This window comes from Prenolepis imparis, unplaced genomic scaffold (genome assembly GCF_030444845.1).
Source record: "Prenolepis imparis isolate NDT839.2.m4 unplaced genomic scaffold, iyPreImpa1.0 SCAF_9, whole genome shotgun sequence".
Classification (NCBI taxonomy): Eukaryota; Metazoa; Arthropoda; class Insecta; order Hymenoptera; family Formicidae; genus Prenolepis; species Prenolepis imparis.
In genome coordinates this window covers 3,798,747-3,810,159 of record NW_028141167.1, presented here as the reverse complement: position 1 = coordinate 3,810,159, position 11,413 = coordinate 3,798,747, and the positions used below count along the sequence as shown (strand labels likewise).

The following is an 11,413-nucleotide window of genomic DNA, read 5'->3' as shown; positions in this document are numbered from 1 at the left end:
AATAAGAGGCGAATAAGGAAAGTGAAGATCGATTAGTAATCTGGGACGAGAGTCTTGCTTCGAGAAAAGTTGAACTTTCTCCTCGGCGATTATCAAGTCCAACAGAAAAGCGTGGAAAACCGGCAGGAAATTGTACGACTGAAGATTCACTTATATATCTTCAAACTATGAGTGTTTATCGCGAACGTTTCTGCGTTATCTCGAGAACCTGAACCGATATCGAGTGACCTAAAACTGACCCCGTGACTCTCGATAAAACCTCCGGGACCCAGTTGCCAGTCAACTCGAGATCGAGTGTATCGGACGCGTGTAATATGTCAGTCGATCTCCGTTGCTGTCCGTCGAGATTTTATTAGTGAAGATTCGCAGGTATCATCCCGGTGAAGTCGTCAGTGAGTATATCCGCGCGATCTTCATGATCGGTCACGTTCAACGCGTCGCATAAGCGAGTCTGTGTGACTAATCGGTCCATTATTGAAGCTCAGTTGCGTAATTAACTTGTCGAGCGCTCACGCGAACACGTTGATCTTTCTCGTGCATTGAATTCAAATGAGACTCTTGAGACGCCTCGGGCCGATCGCGACATAATTAACTGTGCATTGCGATTAATATAATAATTTTAATATCGTGGTAATTTATTACATATTGCAATTTCGATACGGTTAACATTATGAAATTTGAATTGCAAATCTTCGGGACGCATCCTCTCTAATATCTCTTTAATATACATTCGACCTACTTGCCTCTGAAATGTTTTATATGCAAATAAAATACTTGAATTTATTGTCACAGGTTTTAAAATATTAAAATTTGTATTGCGCTTAATGTTTATTCAATCCTATATTTAATTTTACAGAATTAATACATTTCTATCTATTATAAATATCATAATTTAAAATAAAATAGCGTTATTTTCCTCTCCGGAAACTATCGCCTAATTGCATATGAATAGTTTACCTAATTTGAATAGGATTTAAGGTCGAAGGAAATATCTCACATAAAATCAAATTCAACGGAGATTCTTTTAATTAATTATTAGTTTAATTAGATGATTATCGCGATCGCTCGTTATCGCATTGTGGCTGTTAAGCAATCAGACATAAACTATCAGATTTTGCCTTAGGCGCAAAGCATTCTGAAGTCATAGATAGAGCTCTGTGAAAGGACTAAACGGCGTGATAAAAGAAGCTGCGCTCAGCGATATTCTACCATTCTCTATATGGAATTATGTCCGGCGGAAAATCTACTCGATAATTTGCGCGAGCTTCCGGTTTCCCTTTTGTCGGCAGTACGGATGTAAAGCCTTCTAGAATTTATCATTCGCCTGTGTTTTTCGCGTGTATATTAATCGCACAAAGTGAGCAAATGCGCTTCGTGTCGGACAAACAAGCGGAGGCGGACCGGAAATAACACGGTAAAGTATCCAGCATTGTGATGATGATGAGTTTAATTGACTAACGCTCCAACATAGAGAATTTATTGTTTAAAACAGGCATGTCAAACTCGTTTTGCATTACGGGCCACATGATCTATTTTGTATTAAGCTGAGGGCCGCATGTTTTCAATGTTCCTAGAATAAATAAAATACGATTTTTTAAATTATTATATTTAGTATATTCAATGTATATTATACATAGTCGCTTTATATTTATATCTTATGTTACTTTTTAAAATAAAAATATTTTACGATTTTTTAAATAAAAAAACAAAAATAGAACTATAATAAAAAAGAAACTATAATAAAAAGAAACTATAATAAAAAATATTTTACTTTTTTTTATAAAAAACAAAAATAGAAACTATAATGAAAAATAAACAAAATCACAATTTAATATTATTTTTTAGAAGATATTTGACATCGTTTTTCACAAAACAATTTTTATGAAAAGATTTTCAAGAAGTTTCGGCGGGCCGCAGTTTTTTTGTTGGCGGGCCGCGTGTTTGACATGCCTGGTTTAAAAGAATGAAAGGGAATTATATACGGAGCAACAAAACAAAATAGCTACGGGGCGATATGGATTATCGCCTACCGCGAAATAGTACGAATTAATAAACGCACCGTCAGCAAGCCACGCATATTTGTGTTAAAGCTGCGAATCCAATTTTCACGGTGTCATGTTGACAATAGCTCCCGGACGCTTGGCTAGTTAAAATTTTTAAACTTTGCAAATAAAGGATTAATTTAAATGACTCATTGAATGGCCGTTTCGGTAAATATACGATCACATCGTAACAAAAGCGTACATATTCAAACACAATAAATCAATTGAACCAATCCGATGCAGTCACGCGTGAAAATAATTTCGACGAAATTGCACTGTATAATGAATCATAGGGAGAGTCGCGAGAGCTGTCAAATTATTATGTTTATTTTTATTATGGCTCGTTAAATTTGAAAGATGGCCAAGATGATTATACAGACAGCGAATACAGATGTCACGGAGTAATGGCACATATGCTCACATAATTATTCATAATAACGAGATGTAATTAAATTAAGTACTGTGACTTATGCAAAAAGAACCACCTCAGTTATCACAACAAAATTATAATGATAAAACACAAGAGAGAAAAAACAAAAGAGACAGAGAAAAAGAGAAAAAATCAATATATTAAATATAATTTATATTAATTTTATATTTAATATATTTATAATATAATAATCTGCAAAAGATAAAATGTATTATAGAATTTCTCTAAATGCTTTTAAAAACAACAAAAATATATATTAATTTTATATTTAATATATTTATAATATAATAATCTGCAAAAGATAAAATGTATTATGGAATTTCTCTAAATGCTTTCAAAAACAGCAAAAATTAAAAAGAGAGATGTAAATTAATTATAATTACATATGTTTATAATATATAATTTATATGTTTATAAGATATAATTTGTTAAAGAATTGATGTATTATAAAGCTCCATCGTGCTAATATAGTAAGAAATAAAAATACAAATTCTTTTAATTAAATATGCAGATAAATGTAACTTGTTAAAGATGAGATATGATTGAATGTCATGAAGATAGTAGAAATCTTTCTGCAAATCGTAATCTGTTAATAATTGAGAAGATCTTATCTTGTTAGCGGTACTGTAGAAAATAAAAATTGCGAAGTAATTGACTACACATATTTTTATGATAGACATAATTTGTTAAAGATAAAGTGTAATAAAATCTCCCTGTAAGAAAGAAAAGTACTTTAATTAATCGCATGCATTTTTTGATTTTTTATTGTTTGCTAAGATAGAATACGATAAAGTACGAAGATGCATTGCAAGCCATTTTATCTGCACATTAATTCAGAGAAAATTTCAATGTGCGTTAACAATATATTGCAGGAAATAAAAGTATGGATTATTTTACGATATCCATTTATAGCAAATACACAGCTCACTAAACAAAAATATAATCGAAAAAAATAAATACGCTTCGCTAATCGTTATCTACAAAAATATAGTAATTTAAAAAATCTAATCATACGCTAGAAATACTATATAATAATACTATATAATAAATTATATATAAGTATATATTATAACATATTATATTATTTACAACATATTATTATAATTAAAATAATAATATTTTGTAAGTAATATATGTTATAATACTTTATCCGCGATTAATATCTTTTGACAGAAATCAATTGATTAAATAATTAATTTACTAATTAATTTTTAAAATATAATATGTTATAAAAATTAAAATAATAAGATGTTTAAAATAATATATTATAATTCTTTAAACTCGATTAAAATTTTTGACAATTATCAGCTGATTTCTGTCAAAAAATATTAATCAAGTTTAAACAAACTTTATATAAAAATATCATTCTTTTTTATATAAAATCGAGGAATGGCGCGCGCTTGTGTTGTTCTAGTACATATAATATTAAACATATATAAGAAACAAAAAAAAGTATATGTTAATTAATAAACATATTTTTTAGATTGTTTGACATTTTCTATAGCTAGTTTGCTAAATATGGAATATGATCAAACTGTGCACATATGTATATCGCGGTTTATCGCGTTTAATAACCGAGCTGTTAACAATTAATTATTCCGCTAATTGCGAGCGCGTAAACTCACCCACGCGCGCAATTGTGGGTAGAGGGGTACGATTGAGGATACGAGTTCGACTGTAAGTCGTGTATGCATCAGTTTTCACGCGTGTGTACATGCGAAGCAGCTCTGCCGACTCGGCTCAATAGTTTTCGGGCCAATCGCGTGAAATTTACGATTAATTAATTCGAAACACAAACGTTCGCGGAGTGAAGCCGTGAAAGGTGAACATCGATTACCACATTGATTAAGTGCATGTAAAAGGAAAAAAAAAACAAAAGAGCAATACCGGATACCAGTTGTGATGACTGTTAAATTTTCTTCGGGAAAACACATTCGTCATCGACAAACAAACTTCTTGTCTATTTTTGTATCGCTGAGTAAAACGAAGATCGTATGCGGTAACGATTGATTTTATCGCGAAAATTATATGTTAAGAGCGTACATGATACATGTTTTTTACTTTCGTGATCTTTTTGACGTATCTGTGATCTTTTTACATCGTTTATTATGTTGCGCATCTTCAATCTTTTTTTTTTAGAGAGACATGTACTTTATACTTTTGCACACCCTGTACGTCGCATTTCACGACAGGGTGAACTGCCCCCGCTATCGGAGCGTGATAAATTCACGCCACGTGCCAGAGATGCGTTTTTCGCATTTTGTAATTTCCGTCTCGTTTCTGCCTCGCCAACTAGCGTTCTAGAAACCTATACACCTACCTACGTGCCACCGTAAACGGCGATCTCGAAAGCTGGTTGAAGCGGATTGACAACAGTCTCGACCCAGTTCCCAACTATTCGACCGCATCGGATGCAAATAATGACATCTCGGATGCAGACGTATGGCACGCGTTCCTGTCTTCCCGCATGTGCCTATATTTAATATCTTAAAACTGATTGGGGCAAGACTCGTATATTTCTAAAATTTTTTTTTGATTCTACTAACACGTTTATCACTCGCCAATTTTTCTTCAATTCACTGTTAATTGATTAAACCTTCTTTTTGATTAATTTTAATCTTATAAATTTTGTATTTTATGTGACTTTTCTATATAATTATATTCTTTTATATTTATTACATTCTTTTTTATAATTTTTTTTTTCATATTTATCTTTATGTACGTTCTAACAATTAATAATTAATATGAACTTGTAACAGCTCTATCTTTCTCTAGTGGGGCTTTCTTAGTAACGTTTTTATTGTGAAAGTTCTGTCTAGCATGGCGAAGTCGTTTATTAATTATAGTAATGACAGGTTGTAAACGGTCGTGCATCTTGAGTCGAATCATGAAGTAGATGTTTAATCTCTCACACGCGATCGCATTGATTATCATAAGATTTCACGTCTTATGCGCAGAGATAGTCACGTCGTACGATCGTTAGGTGAGCGAAAAAGAAATGAGAAAAGTTCGTAGAGCGTTGCTCGATTGCAAAGATATCGAAGCGTAATTATGATTATCATTTTTGTTTCGCGGAAATTGGGAGAATCTCGCGAAAAACAATAATTAACATTCCCACGATCTCTTTTCTATCTATCTATTATACGAGATATCAAATAAAAAATTGTTTTTGTTAGCGACGAATTATCTATGCAATTGCTATTATATTATGTCATTAAATTCGCATGATCTTAATTTCTAAACTATCGTGAATGTCAAAGAGCTCTAATCGCGGATCAACTATAAAAAAAAGAACAACGATTTAACTTGTCGGATAAAAATTGTCACCCTTTTTTCAAGTATGAGAATGTCATTTTTATTTTCAAGTGTAAAAAATTCGAATCATATTTTTATTCGAGAAAAATGTAAATTTTCTCCGATTCTTCTTCTCTTGCCGTTCACTCATAATCCGAGGATATTATCGGAGATCGTGAGATTCATTCGTATTATAATCTCCGTTCTCCGTTCTTGTAATTTCGAAATCGCGATTCGCAATCCGTTCGCGATCATTCATCGCCACTTTGTGGCCCTATGTAGCACAAGGTATTCTCCTGCGGCGATCTATCGAATCTAACAATAGTGGTCGAAAGAGATCGCCGGAATTCTCTCATTCATTTTACAACGCGCGCGCTCGTTTTCTACAAACGAATTCCAACAATGATGACACTTAAGAGATCAGCTGGGATTCGCTCGGTTCTCGTCAATTGCAGTAATTCTCTTGGCAGAGCAAGCGAGGCGTGGATTCAAGGACAAGTCGCCGGAATGTCATTTTCGCATTACGAATTTCACGAGGATGTTTTAACTGGCATCATACAATCGTCTAATAATAATGATTAGAGACCAACAGCTTTTATATAATGCTATTATTAAAGACCGAGAATATAAATATGGATCTTACGATATTTATATGTGTGTGTGTTTTAGATTCCTCAAAATGTTATTTTTATTATTCACGGCGTATCTCATCACCGTGACTCATGCCGGATGTCCCATGCGACCGACGGTGGGACAAACTTCCGCAAATAGGACGCAGGGCGATGGTGGTTACAGAATTCTTATCAGCGGTCAGACGGAATACTTTCCCAAAGCGATACATACAATCAGTCTGCAAGGTTTGATTCCCTAAACGATTATTTGAAAGATTAATAAATTGGAAAACCGAAAAGGATACACGATCGCGAAGGATTTCGAAGATCTTTAGCCTTCGATTCTGAAATGCTGTTTTTACGAAAAATTATACTAAATACAATTAAGTGCTGTTTTTGCCAAAAAATATTAAATTATATTAAATAAATAAAAAAGATAAAAAAATTTCAGGATCGCGAACACATGAGAGACTGCAACAATTTACACGTTTCACGCTGACAGTTCACTCTCAACACGCGCCGAATAGTCCTTTGGCGAACGTCGGTTATTTCCAACTGTTCCCGGATTCCCTGACCACCTTTGACGAAGATTGCATTAACACGATCTCCGAATTGACCGACTACCCGAAATCAGAAGTATATACGAGCCTTTTTTTTACAGAGAAATTAATTATTCTTTGATCTAATTACTAATTACCTGTGTGTTTTTATGTTGAAAATCGATAAATATTTTTTCTTGACAGATTCTGGTGATGTGGCGGGCACCGCAGACCGGTTCCGGATGCGTTATCTTCACCGCAATGATTTTGGAGAACAACGTACGATGGTACGCTGAAGATGGTGCCCTTTCTAAGATCGTTTGCGAGTCGAATAGACATGAGTCAGGCACGAATGACGAAAATTCAGATGAGACTGGATGTTGTGCCTGCGATGAAGCCAAGTATTCGGTGAGATATATAAAATCTCTTGAAGAGTTGAATGAAAAGTATGTACTGTAAAAAGCAAAAACTTATACAGTCATGGTTTTAATAGTCAGATATTTGAATTAAAAGATATAATTTTTTGATATTAATTTGCTGATAGATTTGATTTTAGATGTTTCAATTGTCATTTCACTAATAAATAAAAGATATAAAATCCTCTGAAAAAAATTTGAATACCGATATTGAAAATTAATAGTTTTTAAAAGTTCGTAAATAACATTATTCTCTATTTGTTTGTTAAACGGTTCGCGAAAGTTACGATGACAGGCGAATAAAAACGTGTCATCGCAATCACTCGAATCTTGTCGAATCACACTTTTTCAGCTAACTATGGAGGGCATCTGGTCGAACAGAACGCACCCGAAAGACTTCCCCTTTTCCGCTTGGCTGACCCATTTCAGCGACTTAATCGGCGCATCTCACGAGCCCAATTTCTCCTTCTGGGGCAGAGATCACATTGCAACGGATGGTTTTCGACAATTGGCCGAATGGGGCTCCGCGACGGGCGTTGAAGCAGAATTAAGAGATAAATCTAGACACCTCAGAACGCTTATTAAGGCCGCCGGTCTTTGGTATCCTAATGTCAATACCAATACAACGACAAGTTTTAAGTAAATATCTGATATAAATATTTGTAAAATATATATTCCGAAATTTTCCTTGAAATTTTCCTGATGTTGATAATCGATGATATGAGATTTGATCTTTTTTTAATCCTCAGATATTTGAATAAAGACATTACATTTACAACATACTGGATAATCTTTGAATATTTCTACTGAAAAGTAATTTAAAAAAATGTCAATGCGTTATACCTTGTTCTAGGCATATTGTAATCAATAATATAAATCGTTAATAATCCTTTCGTTGAATTTTAATTTTTCATGATTTTTCAGGGTGGACCGAAGACACAATCTTCTCTCGGTAGCTTCCATGCTGGGTCCGTCTCCTGACTGGGTGGTAGGAGTGAGCAAATTGAATCTTTGTCAGAGGGACTGCACATGGACGAAGAGCATGATAATCGATCTTTATCCTTGGGACGCCGGCACCGATAATGGCATTAGTTACATGTCACCGAATTCCGAGACGAAACCGCGCGAGAAGATGAAGCCGATAACGACGCTCTATCCGGAAGACCCGCGATCTCCGTTCTACGATCCGTCTGGTAGACCGATGCATCCGTTGGCCCGATTGTACTTAAATCGAGAAAAGATCATCTCGCGCGGATGTAGCGAGGAACTCCTGCAGCAGCAAGTGGCCGAATTAGAAGTGGCCGAGAACACCGAGGACACATCGAGACGTATGCATTGTTATGCCGTATATAAATATCTTTAATATTTTTTCAAATATTTTTCAAAAGCGTTCTGACATTTAATTACTTAATTCTTTTTAAAGAATTACCGTTCGTGATATTTTAACGATGTCGTCAATCATTAAGGAAAATATTGAGATTACTTGAAGTATATGATTGAAGGATACCAATTAACTTTATCCTGTTCTGATTTTTAAGCCGAGTGTCAAACGACGGATTACTCGCCGTGGTCCTCGTGCTCGGTGACCTGCGGCAAGGGCCTAAGGATGCGCACAAGGTCGTATAGAATGCCGGAAAAAGCCACAATGTTCAATTGCAACAGACAACTGGTCTCGAAGGAGATGTGTGTTGCGTCTATTGCAGAGTGCTCGTGAGTACATTCACAATTTAAGCTAACATTTATATCACCACCTTTGTATAAAGAATTGTATTTTTTTTTAAATGCGAGACTCTCCGTCAAAATTAAGTCACGCGACGAGTTTATCGATACCGACCTTGCATTTTTGCCGCAAAATTTTATCCTTATGCAAATCTAGGCGATCAGAGAAATCTGAGAAATTCTCTTTTTGTTCAGGGGCGAGGAAGAAAATGACGATGACGTGATTTCCTCGCGAAGCAGTGACCCACTTTGCGAGACCACCGAGTGGAGCGAATGGTCCGAGTGTTCCAACACGTGCGGAATAGGGGTGAAAATGCGCACGAGGAGGTTCCGCGATCGTCGTGGCCGTAAACGGTGCCCGCTCGTGTCGCTCATCGAGAAGGACAAGTGTATGGAGCCACCTTGCCAGCCGGGAACGGAAGAGCAGATCGATCCTGTCTGCACAGTACGCGGTTCAAATTCGTCTGCATGTGTCGCGGGACGGATTTTTGCTATAATTTAACAATAACGGCTAATGACGGATGATTTAAGGTTTCGGACTGGACCGACTGGTCACCATGTAGCGCTTCCTGCGGAAAGGGTGTGAAATTGCGGACCAGGTTGCTGATAGTCGATCCGTTTCTGCAGACAGAATGCTCCTCGCGCGTAGAATTGCTTCAGCAACGACCTTGCCTCGTCCAGTCGGACTGTACATTTAACATGGCAACGGCAAAAGGTAAAATATGTTAAAAATATTAAAAAATTTAATATTTTATAAGAGAGAGAAAAAAGGAGGACAAAGAGTCTTTTTTTGATAATATTAATTAAATTATTCCTGTGACATTTGTAATTCTTTTGTTTTATAAGAGAAAGATCTTTCTCTCAAAACGCGATTATTAAATTTTGAAATAGAGATGTTACATTTCCTATCATATTATTCTATACAGTCGTGTGCATGGAGGAGGCAGATCCTGGTCCATGCAGGGGCTACTTCCAGAGATGGGCCTTCATCAAAAGGCAAATGATGTGCGCACCCTTCGCGTACGGCGGATGTCGCGGAAATCGAAATAATTTCTTAACCGCGGACGAGTGCAACAACACGTGTGGCGTCGTAAGCGCAAAAATTTCACGAACACGAACGCAAGATCGAGATGTCATCATGAAATTTTTGTCCCTTGTTTAGGTACAAGCTATTCTTACCGGCAAGTTCCTTAACGGGAGCGTAAACGAAGATCTAATACCTACCGAAACGCTTAATCCACCCCCTGCCCCTCCCGTGGATTGCGTGGTGTCGCGCTGGTCAAATTGGTCACCTTGTAGTGTCACTTGTGGCGTCGGTCACGCAACGAGTTCCCGTTTCATCGAGGTAATGAACTAATGAATCTTGGGTGATTATACAGGCGCGGAATACGTATGTAAATTCGCTGAAATTACATAACTGCTGAGAACAAAATATTCATATTATTATAAAGTTTTAATGACATAATATATATTATAATTTTCTTCCGTTCTGATAATACTTTCTCTTTGTAATTAGCGACTAGCTGCAAATGGAGGTCGTCCTTGTCCGAAGAAATTACATCGCCGTCATCGTTGCGAGCTCGCACCGTGTGAAGAAATATGAATTAAGAAGAAACTATTCTATTGATATACTCGATGGCATTTAATTTAGAATATAGCAAATATTTTAAGGATTAAATATAAAGAAAAGGAATCTATATATCAGAAAGAGATATAATTTTAATTATATCTATAAAGAGATAAATCTCTTTAAATGTTTAATCTTAAAACGTAAATCATACGTATATGTATGAATAGATCATTGTGCCCTGTTTTTGCATGATTGATTTTGCATTTGATTGTGTTTCATGTTTTCTCATTTTCGTGCTATCTTTTTACAACTATAATAAAGAAATACAATTTGATTAAAAAAAAATTGAATTATTAAAATCATTAAATCTCTCTTATCGATTATCGCGTGTATCGAGACTGAAATTATGTTTTTAACAATATTATACAATCTACTGATTCACGTTGAACATTCCAGGATTAATATTAATCAACGCTTTTATGCAAGATCGATGTTACATTATTACGTTTTTGCATGATTGATTTTGCATTTGATTGTTTCATGTTTTCTCATTTTCGTGCTATCTTTTTACAACTATAATAAAGAAATACAATTTGATTAAAAAAAAATTGAATTATTAAAATCATTAAATCTCTCTTATCGATTATCGCGTGTATCGAGACTGAAATTATGTTTTTAACAATATTATACAATCTACTGATTCACGTTGAACATTCCAGGATTAATATTAATCAACGCTTTTATGCAAGATCGATGTTACATTATTACGTTACGGTCCCCATTATTGTGAAT

General features: G+C 35.0%; 1 protein-coding gene across 5 annotated transcripts; it reads left to right on the top strand.

Moving 5' to 3' along the window:
• The first annotated feature begins 246 nt into the window (after window positions 1-246).
• Fat-spondin (extracellular matrix protein f-spondin) lies at window positions 247-10,706 on the top strand. 5 transcript variants are annotated; one of them, XM_083046271.1, is made up of 12 exons: window positions 247-392; window positions 6,436-6,623; window positions 6,829-7,013; window positions 7,121-7,324; window positions 7,685-7,971; window positions 8,257-8,660; window positions 8,871-9,042; window positions 9,247-9,496; window positions 9,583-9,766; window positions 9,978-10,141; window positions 10,214-10,396; window positions 10,568-10,706. In XM_083046271.1, exons 2-12 carry the CDS (start codon window positions 6,446-6,448, stop codon window positions 10,652-10,654), a joined length of 2,298 nt encoding a protein of 765 aa, XP_082902397.1. In that variant the 5' UTR covers window positions 247-392; window positions 6,436-6,445; the 3' UTR covers window positions 10,655-10,706. The 5 variants fall into 5 exon arrangements, with proteins under 5 accessions (XP_082902397.1, XP_082902400.1, XP_082902399.1 ...); XM_083046274.1 differs by lacking the exon at window positions 247-392 and adding an exon at window positions 1,124-1,414; XM_083046273.1 differs by lacking the exon at window positions 247-392 and adding an exon at window positions 4,010-4,294.
• Window positions 10,707-11,413: the final 707 nt, after the last annotated feature.